This window comes from Xyrauchen texanus, chromosome 16 (genome assembly GCF_025860055.1).
Source record: "Xyrauchen texanus isolate HMW12.3.18 chromosome 16, RBS_HiC_50CHRs, whole genome shotgun sequence".
In the NCBI taxonomy this organism is placed as follows: domain Eukaryota; kingdom Metazoa; phylum Chordata; class Actinopteri; order Cypriniformes; family Catostomidae; genus Xyrauchen; species Xyrauchen texanus.
This window is the reverse complement of record NC_068291.1, coordinates 43,537,108-43,556,485: the sequence shown is the minus strand read 5'-3', so window position 1 is coordinate 43,556,485 and position 19,378 is coordinate 43,537,108. Positions and strand designations below refer to the sequence as shown.

At 37.3% G+C, this 19,378-nt stretch overlaps 2 protein-coding genes across 3 annotated transcripts; both read right to left on the bottom strand.

The window, feature by feature from the left end:
* Window positions 1–1,267: 1,267 nt before the first annotated feature.
* Window positions 1,268–5,862, bottom strand: bdkrb1 (bradykinin receptor B1). The gene is made up of 2 exons (XM_052146175.1): window positions 5,812–5,862; window positions 1,268–3,756 (listed from the first exon to the last, which is right to left on the bottom strand). The coding sequence occupies exon 2, from the start codon at window positions 3,753–3,755 to the stop codon at window positions 2,676–2,678; it is 1,080 nt and encodes a 359-aa protein (XP_052002135.1). The 5' UTR covers window position 3,756; window positions 5,812–5,862; the 3' UTR covers window positions 1,268–2,675.
* A 4,820-nt stretch (window positions 5,863–10,682) lies between these two features.
* On the bottom strand, window positions 10,683–19,127 carry bdkrb2 (bradykinin receptor B2). Of its 2 annotated transcripts, none has more exons than XM_052146176.1 (2): window positions 19,036–19,127; window positions 10,683–15,677 (listed from the first exon to the last, which is right to left on the bottom strand). In XM_052146176.1, exon 2 carries the CDS (start codon window positions 15,662–15,664, stop codon window positions 14,603–14,605), a length of 1,062 nt encoding a protein of 353 aa, XP_052002136.1. In that variant the 5' UTR covers window positions 15,665–15,677; window positions 19,036–19,127; the 3' UTR covers window positions 10,683–14,602. The 2 variants fall into 2 exon arrangements, with proteins under 2 accessions (XP_052002136.1, XP_052002137.1); XM_052146177.1 differs by lacking the exon at window positions 19,036–19,127 and adding an exon at window positions 18,700–18,757.
* Window positions 19,128–19,378: the final 251 nt, after the last annotated feature.

Sequence of the window (19,378 nt, the reverse complement as noted above, 5' to 3'; positions counted from 1 at the left end):
TTCACCAGGAGTAGGCTGTCAAATTCGGGAGAAAGGAAACCAAAACAGTGTCATTGACTTCAAGCTTTGTAATCGCACCCACACTTTCCGTTGGAAAAGAGTCTCTAGAAAGATTTAAACGTTCGGTGTTGGTGTATGGTGAGAGACCCGGCGAGCCACTTGTGGCGAACCCTGCTCTAGACTGTCACTTAAAGGTTAAACTTCTGGTGCAACGAATCATGTGACACAACAACATGCCGTTGATTTCCTTCAAGGGCTTCTACGGGCGCAGAGACAACAAAAGTGCCTCTGGTTAGAAATCTCTTTCAGTTTTGTCATTGAAACCTGTTTGGGTGTAAAGAGGAGAGTCTCTAGTTTCGTTTGATGTGCCGCTTTAAAAAAATGCATTTGTTTTGTGCGTATCAGCGTGCTGATAAACATGGCGTCCACGTATGTGGATTTTTGGACATTATTCCCTCAAAAGTTGAAAAAAAAAACAATCTGTTAGTTGTTTTGAATAACTTTCAATATTAACACATCTGTGGGTCATTTCGCTACATTTTAATGTACATTTTGTTATGTTTTATTTTGTTATCACTGTACAATACGCTTCTGTTCATTAACATTAATAAATACATTTCTATATACTTACTATCCATTATCACATTGAGAATCGTAACAATGTAACAATGTGTCTTTCAGAGGCTTTATATGGAGTTAGGATGAAAATAAGGTGCATTTCAAACTGTTCTGAGACCAGTGCAGACAGACAAGTAATAAGTAATAAGTCATGCACTAAATAGGGAGCAAGGGAGCATCCTATAGTTCTCTATGCAGTTAAGTGTGTTCACTCCTAAAATCGGATCATAAGTTCAGTTTCAGGCTGCAGATGATGTTTGGACACTGAATGATCATCGGTACATAGATCATTTTATTTGAACATGGTTGACAGTGATTGGATGATGCCGGACATGACTTTAAATCTGAATAAATTATGCTAATTTCTGATGTAATGTCTGTAACATCTCAAAAACATGAATAATCAACATTCCTGGACACATATTAAACTATTTGATAAAAAAAAAAAAAAAACAGACTTTCTATAGCTTGATGCTATTAAACATTTCACAACTTAGTCTCGATGTCCACATATGCAAAACATTTGCTCTAGAATATATATATATATATATATATATATATATATATATATATATATATATATATATATATATAATCAGGAACAATAATTGAGAATAATTCAGATTAATAATATAGCATATTTTATTCCATTGATAAGTTTTGAACCACACTAATTAAAAATGACTGTACTGGAAAAAAAGTTCCATTCCGGAATGCAAAACGTCACATTGTAACATTTCCCTGACGCGTTCACACATATGAGCCCTTGTTTGTAAGCACACTATGCAATGAGGCGAATGAAATGCATTCTCATATGAATCAGAAGAAAGTCAGATTAATTTTAGTGAACTAGTTTGTTTGATGTTTGTTTTAAACTTGAGTCTACTTACTATTCTACTATATACTACTAACATGTCCATAAAAGAAAAGTCCTTCCTTTTACTGTAAGAGCTCTTGGGTTTATAATGCAAACGTAATAAGTGCATAAAAACATTTTAAACATTGTTTGTCCAAACAATGGAAGTAAACGTGTCCCATTAGTCTTCTGGCTGTTTGATGGTCCAAACGTCACATTTAGGCAGCATAAAAGTAATCCACGACTCCAGTCGATCAGTGAATGTCTTCTGAAGCAAACCGGTAATTTAAACGTTTTTACTTTAAATCATGTCTGCCGGGCAGTTTGAAATGACCCGACTCTCACGTGACGTACGTGCACGCTTCTAATTTCTCGCGTGAACGCACCATTGCGCCATTGCTTACATCACATGATGCGTCGACTGCTGGAAGGAAGTGATGTTTTTAAGTATATAACGTTTTAATTATCGATTTATTTTTTAAACAAACCAATCGTTTTGCTTCAGAAGACATTAATTGATCATCTGGATTACTTTTAAGCTGCTTAAATATGATTTTTTGACCGTCAAATAGCCGGTAGACTGATGGCACCCATTTACTCCCATTGTTTGGACAAACAGAGCTGAAATGTGTTTATAGTGCCAGAATAAGTAAATAATATACATATGTAGAAATATATATTTTTTTTGACACATTTCAATACAAAATTCCATCAAATTGAATTGAATATTTTACATTTTATTTAATAATTAATTTTAACATAATTTTATAATGAAATTGAAATGCGCATCTTAAAAATAGGTGTAGGAGTGTATTGATGTTATTATTTGAATGCATTTTATTTTTATGCCATATATGTGGTCATTTCATACCAAACAAGGAGTAAACAATCAGGCATAATATATCTTGTCGTGATGTTTGTGCCTCGTTTCAAATCAGTCACTTATGCTTAACAACTGTTTTCTTTTTGAGCTAAAATAAGCAATAATTGCATTTCTTTACTTATTGCATGCATGCAAAAAAAATAAAATACTGTGCATTTACTTAAAATATACAGTGCATGCTCATGCTATAATCTTGCCTAATGCTGTTTTCCTTCTATGCAATTCTTCAATACAAGTAACTATGTAGACAGCTTTAAACAGCCGCCAAAATTTTCTGTGATGGTTGCAGAGAGACAATGGCTGTTTATCAATACAACACTATTTTTTCTGGTATAGCACAACAGGCTTGATTTGATTAGTGGTTGTCGTGGATGTTAAAGTCGTCCGCTGGAGAGCCGTCACGTCTGAGGAGCGTTTTCTTCTTTTGTAAATGCTGCTCACTTTCCTCCTGAAATAGTGTCCCGAGCAAACATACAACACTGGATTCAGGCAGCTGTTTGAAAAGGCCATGTATGTGGAAAACTGATCTCCAATACTCAGGACATGGGACCACTTATGCCCATCCAAAACACTGAAATCGCAGAGTATGTCCAGCAAAGTGAAGATGTGGAACGGCCCCCAACAGATTAAGAACAACAGCGTAACAGCGATCACAAGGACTGTAGCCTTCCTGTCGTTCCTATCTTCACAGTAACCGTTGTCTCGCTTTTGCTTCAGGGCCCAAACGATATTAAAGCAGCAGAATGTGATAACCAGGAGGGGTAGAGCAAAACCCAACAGGTTTAGTTGGATATGATGGGCCAGTTTCCAGGAATTGTTGGGGTAATCAATGATGCATTCTACTGCTTGATGGCCCGGAATGTCCTGCAACATCCGGAAAGCCGCCGTTGGAACACCCATTCCAAAACCAAAGAGCCACAGAGTAACGCAAATGACTTTGGCGTAGCGTTTACGTCGCAGCCATCTCGCCTTCATAGTCAACACAAGTGCGAGGTAGCGGTCTACATTCACCATCACTAGCATGTATATGCTGGTGTACATGTTTACAAGGATCGAGAGACTGACGACCTTGCACATGAATTCTCCATAAGGCCACATGAAGTAGTTCAGAATATTCATGGCCCAGAATGGAAGACAGACTAGTAGGATGAGGTCGGCCAGCGCCAGGTTACCCAGGTAGATCTCCGGAACAGTCCATCGGCTTCCCTGCAACGCGAACACTAGCAGTACAAAAGAGTTGCCTAGAATTCCCGCCAAACAGACGATGAAGATGTACGGTGGAATAATGGAATATACTAGCTTCCAGTCGGAGGAGTTGAAATGATCCATATATGATGGCTCAACAGTCGCATTTAGAGGCTGAAGTGTCGCCAAAGACGCAAGATCTTCTAGTTGCATCCTACGAGAGAAAAGAGGAACTGTTTGGCCATATCCACACCAATCCATTTTCATTTGAATAAGTATGCGGTGACGGAGCGCGTTTTCCAAGCGCTCCATATTCGGTGGATGAAAACAACGTTTCAGTGCGGATGAGAGGCGTAAGCGGTGAAATCAATGCATTTTTGAACTAAAACTAATCAGCCCACATCCACACTAAAACTATTATTTTGAAAACGCAATGATTTTGCTGTTACTTCCTCTCGTCCACATTAAAACAGCGCTTTCCTCCACTGAAAATTGAGACTTTTATAAATGCTCTCCGTAGCCGCATACTTCAGTAAACAATGACCGAACACAACTCCCATTGTCACACCTGACAACGAATATCATTTGAAACATGTAAGTGTTATCCATCCATCCATCCATCGTCAACCGCTTATCCTGTGTACAGGGTCGCGGGGGGCTGGAGCCTATCCCAGCTAACATTGGGCGAAAGGCGGGGGACACCCTGGACAGGTCGCCAGTATATAAGTGTTATATAAAATATTAATTTAATTGTGGGATTTAATGTATTAGTGGACTGTCCAACACCGTCCAATTTCTTTCCTTGACTAAAATTTGCAAAACATTCTTGTTAGTGTATTGTACAACTGTATCGCACGCTAATTGTTCGCTAGTAAGCAAAAAACTAATTTTCTCATATGTCTCTTGCCAATTGTTTGTTTTGCGAGACACAAAACATTTTTAGAAAAAACTATTTAAAAAAACATTTAGAGTGAAAAAAAATGTTTTAGCCAGATTTTTTTGGAGCGAGAGAGATAGATAGAGAGAGAGAGAGAAAGAGACAGAGTGAGAGAGAGAGAGAGTGAGAGAGAGACAGAGTGAGAGAGAGAGAGAGAGAGTGAGAGAGAGACAGAGAGAGAGAGAGAGAGAGAGAGTGAGAGAGAGACAGAGAGAGAGACAGAGAGAGAGTGAGAGACAGAAAGAGAGAGAGAGAGAGAGAGAGAGAGAGAGAATTAGAGAGAAAAAACATTTTTAGAGATTAATTTGTTTAGAGAGAAAAATAGAGTGGAGAGAATTTAGAAAATAAAATTCACTATATATATATATATATGTGTGTGTGTGTGTGTGTGTGTGTCTTTTTTTCTCTTTTTTTTTCCTCAAAATTTTCTAAACAAAAGTAACAAAATTTCTGGAATGTAAGTTGTGAATGATTTATATATATATATATATATATATTTCTTTTTTTCTTTTTTGGGGAGAGTGGCACTAAGACACCCTTAAAAAAAAAAAAATAATAAAATAAAAAAATAAAAAATATATATATATATATATATATATATATATATATATATATATATGTATGTATTATTTTAGGGTGTCTTAGTGCCACCCTCCCAAAAATAAATAAATAAATAAATAAATAATAATAAAAAAAAAAAAAATAAAAAAATAAAAAAATATATATATACACACACACATATACATATATACATAATTCATACATTACATTACAGTAAAAAATATTTTTAGAAAAAATATGTTTTAACCAGATTAGCCAGAGAGAGAGAAAAAAATCATATTTTTAGAGATTCATTTGTTTACAGAAAAAAAAAGAATTCACTATATATATTTATATATTTTTTGGGTCTTAGTGTCTTAGTATATATATATATATATATAAACATATATATGTGAAAAACAAATTCACTAGTTGAATATGTATATATATATATATATTTATATATATTTTATATATTATTGTTATTATTATTATTAATCATATATATTTTTATATATTTTTTTTTGTGGGTGTCTTAGTTTCATCTATAAATATATATATACATATTCAACTAGATAATTGTTTTTCACAGTGCTGTTCAGGGCTTCCGTACGCATGCATAGGTATGACTTTTCTTTTACTCAAACAGTCAACAGAGTTTTTATCAATCCATTACAGGCATCACATTTGAACTAACCTCTCATTCATCCATTAGAAGACACCAGCTGATTAAAAGTGTCCCTATACTTCATCGACTAATGCTATTTCCAAAGAGAATAAACATGTTCTTACCTGATTCAGCAGACTGATATTCCTCACCTCGAAATGTGCTTGAACTTCTACAAATGACCTTCAGTAAAAGACTGTGAACGGTTGAGTCCACATCCCCACATTCGTCCACACACACCCAGCGGCCAGTGAATTATGATTTATTTATCTTTCAGACTTGTAATATTATATTGGGTTGTAAACACCAGACTTGTGTCAATTTAATAGAAGCTTTTGGTTACTTGAATAAACAATTGATGCAGTGTTTTACATCATATATGTAAATGATATTCCCAAAGATATCGTCAACAAACGAAGGAGGATCTTCGCCAGGTTTCTAATGCCTTTAGAAATAGATGAACAGTAAGGTTAATGCAAGGTTGTTATATACAGCAATAATGATAATAATCATCCAAATGTGAGCTCACAGTTTAGTAAATCACGTTAGATGAACCAAAGACATGTTGCTTGTAACTGTATGAAGGTTTGTAAATGTAAACATATGAAGTACATTCACTTGTATATAGTCTCATTTACCAGCAGAGGGTGATCTGAGCCAGTGAAGTCTGATGAGCTTCCAGCGTCCCTCTCTTAATTACAGGAGAGACACTGAGGTTTGCCCTCCATACCGTCTTCTCAAATACACTTTTAGCTCTTTGCTGAAAGTGTCTGCCAACTCTCACATACTGAAATGGGTTTTATGAGCTGTTGTTGTAACTAATAATGTGGATAATTGATTGCTGGTGTCAAAGCAGGAAGAAACCCACCACACAAATTGCCCAACGGGACAGGATTTGGCTAGTCTCAGACTCAGACGGCACACCCACAGAACAGCCGCAGTCCTGTGCACTAACCGTCTGATTCATATTGCACACAAAACTGAATCCAGTGAAATCCAGTGAAAGCACACGAGTTGATACAACGAGCACTTTTGAGGACGACATAATCACTGGATCTGCCAAAGTTAGCCCGGTTAGCAGAAATCTTAGATATTCAGAGTTTCGTTTGAGGCACGTAGTAAGTCATGCGGATATCCACAATCTTTTATTATGGTATAATATATCTCAGGTAGCCCCGCCCCTAAAATCTCCAATACAATCCTTTGTCATTTTAGTCCAAGATAGTATTATTGTGTAATATAATATAATATAATATCATATAAATGTTGTGTATTATAATATATTAGGCCTATATATATTAATATATCTCAGGTAGCCCCGCCCCTAAAGGCACATAATGACAAAACCGACTGTGATTGGTCACTTTACATGTCAGTTTGATCTCTATTATACCAATTTAATCAGCAATACTGTTCTTTGTCATTTTAGTCCAAAAAAAAAAATATAATATATTATAAATAGTCTATAATATATATTTATATTTATATAATATATATATATTTTTGGCTTCAATATCTCAGAAAAGATGAATCTTTCCCGTAGCGTAAGCTAGCTTACGCAATACGAGAGAACCTCTCGTAAGAGAACAATATTTTAATATATTATATTACACATTAATAAACAATGCATTATAATATATTACCATTCTATAATATGTAATATATCTGCGATATAATATATCTCAGGTAGCCCCGCCCCTAAACGGCACATAACGACTGTGATTGGCCGCTTTACAGGTCAGTTAGATGGGTCATCCTGTCTATTATACCAATTTAATCTCCGATACAGTCGACGCAAAATTCTGGAGGTCACAGTGGAATAACGATTTGTGGTTTGCTCATGGTTCTGAGAGATCTGCAGGGGTAGCAACATTAAAGAACACTTTTTCTGGAAATGTTTTGGAGGCATTTTCAGACCCTTTTGGTCAATGACAAACTTTTTGAGTCTTTAGAAGATTTTAGAGGAATTTCGTTTTATGCAAAAATACAATCTGATTGATATTTAGTCCGAATATTTATACCTGGAGCAGTAAAAATGGCTCGAGGCAGTCTGGCATAGACTTTTGGTTGGTTGCAGGTAGCTTTCCAAAGGAGAATGTTTAAGTAAATATTCTTGTTACTCTAAATATAATATTAGATTCTCCTCTTTTGTAGAGCCACATCGTAGTTCTTAAAATAAACATTACTTACTTAAGGTATGATTTAATTCCATTAGAACTTAAAAATGTATTTATTTAGTTTGAGATTTGGCACAAAAGAAAGGAGCATTTGGTAGATATTTGGGAACTTTTAAATTATGAAGTTGGTAAATATCTAAGGTCCTATGGTGGTCTGCATTCTAAACTGGGAGTGGTGGTGTAGTGGTCTAAGCACATAACTGGTAATCTGGTAATCAGAAGGTCGCTGGTTAGATCCCCACAGCCACCACCATTGTGTCCTTGAGCAAGGCACTTAACTCCAGGTTGCTCCGGGGGGATTGTCTCTGTAATAAGTGCACTGTAAGTCACTTTGGATAAAAACGTCTGCCAAATGCAGAAATGTAAACTCAAGAGAATTTCAAAGGAGCTAACTGTGTCTGAAATATGGTATCTCCTGACAGTCTCTCATCTGAAGAGAGATTGCATCTGATTGGTCTACATTGTAAATTAGATGAGATTTATGAACGTAAAGCAAAAGGGGCCTTTGCAGGTTGAGAGTTAAGTGGTTAGAAAAAGGTGAACAAAATTCCTAATTTTTTCAGTCTTGAAAGACAGCAAGGTGGATGTAACACAATTCACCACTTGAGCAGTAATGGTCATGTTCCTGATGATTATCAAACTATTTCTCACTTCTGTCATAACTTCATTGCTAATCTTTATAATTCAAACTATTGTGCTGATCCTGCCACTTCCTTTTTAGATTCCTTTGAAAGTGTAAATTCAAGTAATACTATAGAAAAAGATTTTTGTGATCAGGATATACGCTTGTCACCTGGCAATGATGGCATTACAGCAGAATTCAATAAACAATTCTCAGATATTCTTGCCCCTTTTCTTTTGAAAGTATTTATTCAATGCATTAAAAACCACAAACTTCCTCCCAGTATGACTCAAGGAATAATTTTCCTCTTTCCTAAACAGAACAAAGATGAGATTTTTTTTTTATTGAGAATTGGCGCCCAATACGTTTATTAAATAATGATTATAAGATTTTGGCTCACATACATTTCAAAAGAAATAAAAATGTGCTTGATTCTATAATAGATGAGGCTCAATCTGGATTCATTAATAATAGACATATTTCATATAATATTCTTCTAGTTTTAGATGTTTGAGATTATTCTAGTCTTGTTTCTGAAGATGGTTTTCTTCTTTTTTGGGATTGTTTAAAGATTTCGACACTTTGGAGCATACATTTATTTATCAGTGTCTTGAAAGGTTTGGATTTGGAGATTTCTTCTGTAGCGCCATAAAAACTTTATACACGAATGGCAGTAGTTCTGTTGTCCTAATACATGGTGCAACCCACCATTTTGAAATTTCAAGGGGAATTAGGCAGGGCTTAATTTAACCTAACCTTTTCCTTCTTGCTGCTCAGCTTCATAGTACTCACATAAAAACTAGCAATCTGAAAGGAGTAGCTATTGCTGAAGAAGAGGTGATCATCAGTCAGCTTGTTGATGAAACCACCCTTTCTTAGGGATGCTATGCAGATCCCTTTGGCAATAAATTTGATTGAGTATTTCTCCAAAGCCTCGGGCCTGTATTTAAATATTCAAAAAGGTGAGCTTTTGAATCAAAATCGTTTTATTATATTACTATATTATAAATAATATATAATATTATATTACATTTTATTATTATTATACTATGTATTATAATATTTTATTATTATATATAATACAATATGTTATGTAATATATCATGGTATAATATATCTCAGGTAGCCCCGACCCTAAAGGCACATAACAAAAAAACAGACTGTGATTGGTCACTTTACATGTCACTTACAGTAGATGGGCCATCCTGTATAATTGGGCAATTCTTTGCCAATTTGAGCTGCAATCAGAGACGTTGCAACAGGGTAGGCAAACCAGGCAATTGCCTGGGGCCCCGAGCAGGAAGGGGGCCCCCTCAAAGAAGGCTGGTTACATTGGACCACAGAACCCCCTTAAATGCTTTGATGGTACAAGACACTGCAATGACACGTCCAGAACCCCCCTAAAGGGGCCCCCGTGCTATGAGCTTGCTGTCAAACGTTTCATAGTTTCAGAGCAGCAATTAAATGAGAGGAAGAGGAAAAGATAATAAGTTAGGATAACTGATAATAATAATTGCGTAATACAGTATACCATGAAACCGTGATATTTTCTGTAAGAGTTATCGTACTTTGAAAATGATTAATGTGCATTATGGGGGCTCCACATATACATATATATATATATATATATATATATATATATATATATATAGGTATATATCATATATATATATTAGGATTTCAATTAACGTTAATTCAGTGCGATTAATTTAACAAAAAATAATGCGTTAACAATTACGCAATTAATATATATATATTATATATAAATTTTTAATATTTAAAGATAACTATGTATAATAATATATTGATATAAATATGTATAATCATTATATAATCATTATATATTGAATCATTGTTATATGAGGGGCTTTCTCAGCAAATATCGTATATGCGATTAATCACGATTAATTAATCGGACACCATGCAATTAATCCGATTACAATTTTTTATCGATTGACAGCCCTAATATATATATATATATATATATATATATATATATATATATATATATATATATATATATATATATATATATAATATTATATTATTATATAATATATCACAATATATATTATATACATTAATATACTGTACATAATATTATATGTTATTATATATAATCTAATATATAATATTGTTATTTATTTATTTTAATATGTTATTATACATAATAATTGGAGACCATTCAAAGTAGCCATGCATTCTGACATTTATATTTATTTATTTATTTATTTATTTTGCAAGCAACATATAAATCTCAAATATTTCACATGTACCTGTTCCCTCTGGATACGTCAACGCTAATGCATTTTCGATTGAAAACATTTTCTGTTCACAAACATTAGCGTTTTCCAAAGTACTAGAAAATGTGTTTTCGAAAATCTCCAGTGTGGCTGAGAGCCGTAAATGTAGCAGAATCAGTGCGTTTTCAACCGAAAAAGAATTGGTGTGGACGTGGCCTCTTATTCTCTATCAAAAAGGCAAATAAGACTTCCAGCCTTAGCTGAATTACTGTGTGTGTATACATGCTTACAAGCACTGAAAATACTGCCAAGAGACATTATTCATGAGGAGATTTTGTTTAAAAGACTATGATGAATTTAAAGGCTACCCCTCATTTGGGAAAATATATGCTTTATTTGAGGGAATAGTGACAGATTACATTTAGCCACCCACACACAATCATAAAAGTGCCACTTATTGGCCGTCTGTCTGTGTTACCGACCACAGTCTTCATGAAAAACACGTCTCGCCGTCGAGGTATCACTGAGAAAACACAATTTAGGAGGTTTTTATTCATAACCACACAAAGGGAACGGGCAGCAGAGTTACTCCTGGAAAGTCTGTGACACATTCTGTCATTTGACCGACTAGTAATTTTCTCGCACTGGAAAATCTCTAAAAGAAACAGTCAGCAGACTCATGTCTTGAGGGTCTGTCTGGTGGCAGGTTTTCTTGGTCTGTTGACATTAAAAGATTCATTATAGAAACATTTCAAGTAAACAAAACATTGGACATGCGTTTGCAACACTATCAGACTGACCTAGCCTGTTATACTCACACTTTTATTGAAGAGTTAAAATCGATATTCTCATGGTAAACCGTCAACACTGTCAAAAGTTGCTGGGAGCATGTCCAAAAATGAGAAAAGCATAATAAAAGTCATCCTATATTTGTGCGATAATTGTATTTAATTATCAATGTCTCAATCAGCCATTACAGTCTGATCCCGACTAGCACGTGGACTTCTGTAGAAAAATGTGGAGATGTAGAATGGCATGGGGGTCATTTCATATTTGTTTGTAAAGCAATACCTGATTTGTTAGGGTTGGGCAGTTGAAGTAAACGGGTGCCGGCACTTTGACGGTCCAAAAGTCACATTTAGGCAGCATAAAAGTAATCCACACGACTCCAGTTGATCAATGAATGTCTTCTGAAGCGAGTCGATTATTAAAACGATATTCACTTTTATAAAGCGCTTCCTGCCAGCAGCCTAAGTGAAGCGTGACGTAAACACATCGGCGAGTACACGTGAGAATTCGGAGGCGCCGCTTATTTACAACAGAAGAACGAACGTCACGCGAGACTTCGGCCAGTTCAAACGGCATCAGAGCCCTGGACGGAAGCGACCCATTTACTTCTATTATAAGGACCTGACAGAGCTCTATCTTCTTCTAAAAATCTTTATTTGTGCTCTGCTGAAGAGAGACAGTCATGCACATCTGGGATGGCATCAGGGGAAGTCAATAATGAAATGAGAAAATTTAACTTTTTGGGTGAACTATTCCTTTAAAGCTTAAGTTTCAATCACTTAAAGTGCTTTTCTAATGAATGCAAATGACTCTTCCTGTGCCATCCTACGTTTCGTAAATGAAACGTTCAAAAATTGCCGCCTCGACAGCTTTGACGTCAATGATGTCAAATGCATTTGGCTCGCGCGTGTCTTGTGACCAATGGCAACATTCTAATGTTTGGATGTACATTCTTGAATGAGATGGGACGGTCTTCAGGGAGTGCCTAAATCCCATTACTGTGCATGTGACAAATTGCCATTCCATGTACGGTCTGAAACGCAATTGTTTACGCGTTCCGTCGTCCGACAACAATGCTGAGTAAACTTCCCTTCGCCTTTGAAATAACGCAATGGTGTGGTTGTACAAAGTAACATTTATCTTTAACAACACTATCAAAGTGAATAGCAACAACACTGCTAAAACATGGGCCGCCATCTTCCTTGTCCACACTGCAACGCGAAGACGGCGTATTCATATTTATCCACTTGGGAGAGTGCTTTCGAAAAGCTCAATTATCACGGTGTACAATTCCTCACACAAAGCTATCGAATGGATTCGGACGACTTTAAATTAGGCATTTGGAATACTTTTGTAGTGCTTTTTTGAATAAGGTATTGTGACCGTACATGGAAGCGCAGCATAGTTCAAGCGGGAAGACTAGCAGCTGTACATCATCGCACCATTAGCTGGGTAACTCCTAGCCAATCGCATGTAAGCCATTGCTTTATAAGTCTGCTCACAATCTATCACATTGCTGTTTCAGTGTGCTAACACGGCAACCTCCACCACCCCACCACCACCTGTTGAGTCCCGTCCTGCACAGGGGTAGGCTCCTCGCCCCTGCCTCCTATCTCCGGCAGGATATGATGGTTCCGAGTACAACTCACTCGGACCGCCAGACAGGGCCTACGCCAAAGAGAGACATTACATTTCTGTTTTACATTCATCAAATAAATGGCATCTTAAACCTCACTCAAGCCTGCATGTCTTCCCGATAGAAATGTATCTGCTTGTTATGTCTTCTATATTGTTGAAAATTTTTTAGGTTCAGGAATAAAGTTGGGGATTAGGCACTCAAATATAGGCATACAGTAGTTTAATGTTACTAAAATGATTGTGATTGTCGGTTTAACGTCTTAGGCCATGTCCACACTAATACGTTTTTGTTTGAAATGCATCGGAAACGTTTTTGACAGAAAAACATTGAGCTTTTCGTAAATGCTTTCCCAAGTGGTTGGTAAATGGTCTGCATTATATAGCGCCTTAGCGGTATTCAAAGCGCTTTACACTGTGACTCGTTCACCCATTCATACACACTCAAACACCAATGGCAGCAGAGCTGCCATGCAAGGTGCTAGCCTGCCATTGGGAGCAACTTGGGGTTCAGTGTCTTGCCCAAGGACACTTCGGCATGTGGAGTCGTGTGGGCCGGGAATCGAACCACCAACCCTGCGATTAGCGGCCGACCCGCTCTACCACCTCATAGTTACAGCCGGCCCATGGATACGTTTGAAAATGCTGTCTTTGTGTAGTACTGTTGACAAGGAAAATGGAAATATCTGAAAATTATGATGAATTTTTTGCCATGTGACAAAGTCAAGTGATGCATTCAACCCCCCAAATAATCAAGATGGCGGCCCGTGTTGTAGTGATGTTGTTGTGCCAGCTGAAAAAGATAAATGTTACTTTGTACAACCATCACATTGCAATCCTTCAAAGGTGAAAGGAAGTTTACTCAGAATTGCTGTCCGACGACAGAACAGTTGCATTTCAGACATTTCATGAAACAACGATTTTTCGGATGCACAGTAAATTAAATCCCCTGATTTAAGTGTTTTCTTATGTGTAGTGTTGAAGAGCAACTTATGAAAAAATGCTTGAAAATGGCAGAGTGGATGGAGAGCGTTTAAAAAAATGAAAACGCCCTTTTCAATTGTATCCGGATTAATGTAGACGTATCCTTATATTGTTGATAAGTGGTTAGGCTTAGGAATGGGGTTGAGTAAGGGTATCTAAAATATTGATATGCTAGTATATTGTAACTAAACCAATGTATATTGTAGTATGATAAAACATTGGGGTTAAAAAGATACAGTAATATACAAAGTAAAATGTTGCTACAATGACACCTGACTTATGAAAAGTACAAATATAATACAAATACAAAAATGTATATGAACAAATATGTTACATAATTATACCAAAACATGCATCACATGAACATGTCCAGCATATAGCAAAGACATCATTCTTATGTCGCAATTATAATTTCAGTATGTGCCATTTATGTGCCATGTACCCATCCGTCTTGTTTAGTCATGTCTTAATATGTTGTGAGAGTCTTTAACGTTGACAGTTGCGACCTCGTAGAACCACTTGCGTCTTTTCTCCCTTTTTTAAGTTGTTTTATTAGCTCACTAACTTTCTTCCTGAAGTTCTTGCCAACAATCACATAGAGAATCGGGTTCAACACGCTGTTGCTCAAAGCCAAGTAGGTGCATATCTGGTTGGAAACATCAAGACCTGTTTGTGCATCACATCCACTGATGGCTCCAAACCGCATCAGAATATCCAGTAGAGTTATCAGGTGGAACGGGACCCAACATAGTAGAAACGCTGATAGAACAACCAGCACCAGAACCGTGGCCTTCCGTTCAGTGTTCTCCGCATTGAATCGATCCATAACCTGCTCATGCAACGCTCGAATGATCTGATACGTGCAATAGGAAATGACCAATAGTGGAATGATAAAGCCAAGCAGGATAAGTAGAATGTCACAACCAAGTCCGATCTCAGGACTCGGGTAGTTTAAAATGCAAGCCGTAACTTGGAGTTCTTCGATGTATTGGATGTCTCGGAAATAAAGCGTTGGGATATTGAGGACTAAACCGAAACACCAGACCGTGATGCAACCGAGCTTGGCGTACCGAGGTCGTCTCATTCGACTGCTCGACACGGCATGGACCAGGGCTATGTAGCGGTCAGCGCTAACCAATACAAGAAAATAAATACTGCAAAACATGTTCATTCTAATGCCGGAATTGACCAGACGACACATTAGCGAGCCAAACTGCCAATTAAAACCACTGCCTATGTTGATGGCCCAGAATGGAAGACACAAGACCAATAAGAGGTCAGCGGCTGCCAGATTTCCCAGGTAGATTTCAGCCACCGTGCACTCTTTCTTGTGGAGCCCGAACACCAGCAGGACAAAGACATTTCCGATGATTCCCAAAACACATATGACAATCATATAAGATGGCTGCATAATGTACAACCAGTCCCATATTTCATAATGGGGACACTCTGTGTTGTTGGTGAGGTTGTTGCTGGAGACGGTCGTAAGAAATCCTGATGATGTCGTTACTTGAATGCCTTGCTCCATATTCTCCTAATATCTGTGAAGAAAGAGAAGTCATTCAGTGTCATTTTTAAAATTAACCCATTATACTCTGGTGCATTTTTGGGCTGCCGTCTGCAATTTTTAACACTCACATTTAAAAGCTCACCATTCACACATACTGTGGACTAATTGCAAAAAATTTGTCTAAATGGTCTAATGGTCAGACGTTTAAACTCTACCTCACTTTGAAAAGTCTTGTTTTATTCCACTAGGTGGCAGTAAGCACTAGAAACATATATATTTTTCTTTAGCACATTCAATCACAATATACAGATCTGAAATGTAGGTGGTGCTCTAACATATTATAGCCCTCACAGATGTGCTCGTCCATAGACATTCAGTCTAATTTTCCGTTCAAGCACCACCCTCATTATTTCATTGAATATCTCGGCCTCTGAGTGGACTAGAAGCTCGATCTAAGTGTCTTTAAAGAATCATCTTTCATCAAAATATCACCCTGCAGCTCTTGCCTGGTTGCCCACTAAAGCTAAGCAAGGTTGAGCCTGGCCAGTACCTGGATGGGAGACCTCCTGGGGAAAACCAAGTTTGCTGCTGGAAGTGGTATTAGGAAGGCCAGCAGGGGGTGCTCATCCTACAGTCTGTGTGGGTCCTAATGCCCCAGTATAGTGACGGGGACACTATACTGTAAAAAGGCACCGTCCTTCGGATGAGATGTTAAACCGAGGTCCTGACTCTCTGTGGTCATTAAAAATCCCAGGACACTTCTCGTATAGAGTAGGGGTGAAACCCCGGTGTCCTGGCCAAATTCCCCCCATTGGCCCCTATCTACCATGGCCTCGTATTAATCTCCATCCCTGAATTGGCTACATCACTCTACTCTCTCCTCCCCACCAATAGCTGGTGTCTGGTGGGCGTTCTGGCGCACTATGGCTGCTGTCGCATCATCCATATGCTATGTAAAGCGCTTTGAGTGCCTAGAAAAGTGCTATATAAATGTAAGGAATTATTATTATCATCGATAGTCAAAAACATGTTTTTCTGATGAATTGTTTTGCATGCCTTTCCTTCAGGGTGGCATATTTTTTTCTGGACATCTAAGATTTAACATTGGATAAAAGAGCCAGATGAGTAAAAAAATGGCAAATGTTTTAGAGAACTTCCTAAGGCAAAAGAAGATGGCTATTTGTGGCTATTTGAGGCTTACAGCAGAAGTTATCAGAGCATAAAAGAGACATTAGTATTTGATGACCTTCAGAAATCATATTTCACTTTGTGATTCTTCTGAAAATCTTTCAAACTGTGGTATTAGGGCATCAGAATAAACTATACAGTCACATTTGTGAGAATGAGAGCTTTCATTGGATATATGACATGTCCATTTATGTGCTGTGTTAAAGACTTTTATATAAATATTTAGACCTAATTTTCAATGTGAATGTTTTGAGGTTTTATTTTGTTATTTTAAGTAACATAAATGTAGAAGTTATTATCACAGTTATCTCTGAAAAGTTCAGATTCTAAGCTTTGAAATGATACCTCATATGCCTGACTTACAGTATGTATACAGAGACTTTAACATTTTAACTGTAAACGTTTTTCACAATATAGTAGTGCCCACCTTTGGACCCGCCGGTGGGTCCATAGAGTCAAGCAGCTTTATGTCACTTTTCCGCTGCACGTTACGGTTCGACTCACCTCAACTCTGCTCGCTTTGCTTTTCTGAGCTTGCATTTCCACTGCAGTTTAGTGCCCATCAATGTGAGTGGATTTATAGGATGATCGTCATAGTCACGCCGCCTCTACTGCCGTGACATCATCTTAAACGTGACACAAACTGACCAAAATAATAACACGACCGCTAGCTGTTAGCTACTAGCTAATTGTGCTGCATAAAGCAGTTGTTGTACGGTGATTTTACACATGTATAATCGTTAAATTGGCCTGGTTGTAAATAAAGTGAAGCTTTCAAGCAGAGTATAGAGTTAACGCAACAAAACGTACCATCCTCCATCGTGGACTCCAACAACGCCAGTTCAGGGCACTCTCCCTCCCATTGCTCGCCGGTTTTGATAGCGTCCATTTGGTCGAACCACTTCCACTTTTCCAGAGATGTTTCTGTCGTCACTTTTATGTTTTTTTTTACTTTTCCCAACACTGTTGGTAAGTCCGTTGGTAGCTGTGTACCGCCAACAGTTGAGACACTTCCTGAGAGACTTTATCGTTTCGCTCATCGCTAACGAGAGGAACGCCTGCACCTCGTTTATTGACCATGGTGTAGTTTTGCGCACTGCCATTTCTTTTTACAAGTCGAAAGTCACGTGAACAAATGATACTGCTATCGCTGTTGCTAACTTTAAAACTAGCGGGTTGATGTCGCGCGTCGGAAATCCAGTGACGATTAGTGACGATTCTCTCTGACCAATCAGTGATCTGCAGGGATTTGACGTCACAATTAGTATCGGCTCGGCACTCTTGGAACCTCGACCAAGGTGGTACTAAAACAGTATCGGGTACCAGGTACTATCCACAGTGGAAAACCCCAAAAAAAGCGTATAGCAGAGTCGATTTGAGTTGTACCAAGCAGTGGAAAAGCCCCATTAGTTGCACAATATGAGAACATTTCCAGTGTGTATCGGGGAAATTGTCTGGCTGGCTGCTAATTAGTTGGAAAATTGCTGGGGAAAGAAATAGCAGTCTGACTGCAATGGCCAGTTGTTAGAAGATGGCATCAGACTTGTCGGTCTATTTATAAGATGCATCTTGATAATTATCAACAAGTGTAGTAAAAAATAAACATACGATAAATGCATCATTGCAAACATAATGACTGCATTGAAATTGGTTTCCCCAACAATTTTGGTTGTGCAAAAGGAACTTTTCAAAGCCGCCCCCCACTGAAAGTCATTGCATAATTTGCATGTTGTTTTTACATTGTCCACATTTCTTATCCTAGTAAAACAGAGAAAACTTGAATCAATATGAAAAAGCTTTCAGCACAGCATTTTCTCACATCCATGCGCTCTTATTTCTAACACAATAACCAGATTTAAACCTACCATATATATAAAGTAGTGTAGAACTGATATCAGTAGAAAATTCTACATCTTCTCTTTTATTTTCCCTTCTGTTCTTCTCTTTCTTGTAGGACGTTACTGTGCTGTTGACACTTTATGATTTATTAAATCCCCATCTGCAGTGCTGAGACATTTTGTTGTTTCATGACTTTCCTTCAAGCAAAGTTCCATGTTTCACAAATGTAAATTCCTACAAAATCACTTTATCTTATCTTAATCCACCAGTGAAGACACAGTTTTGTTTGAATGTATATTTAGCTTCAAATCACACATGAGCTACATATGGTTTCCTATCTGAAACAGGAGTGCAGTACATACCTCTCTTACTGTGGACTTCAAAAAACCAAATCTGCGTTGTCTCTCCTCCAGATGTGATTTAGTAAGTGCTCAGTACGGCTTGTGTCTTAAACGATAGGGAGCTCAACATGACAGTGATGTCATTCCAAAGAGATACACCCTCTCCTGATCTCCACCCTTTCTGCTTTTCTCCTTGTTTCTTTGTTTAAATGGAAATTTCAGAAATAGCTGTCTGGATTTAACTACATGGCCACAAAACGTATTTAGACACTAAACCCTGTAAAGCCTGACATGTGAAAGAATTGCCCGAAAATTCTCATTTTTTGACATGAATCTGTTTTGAGTACCATTAGACAAACTATAA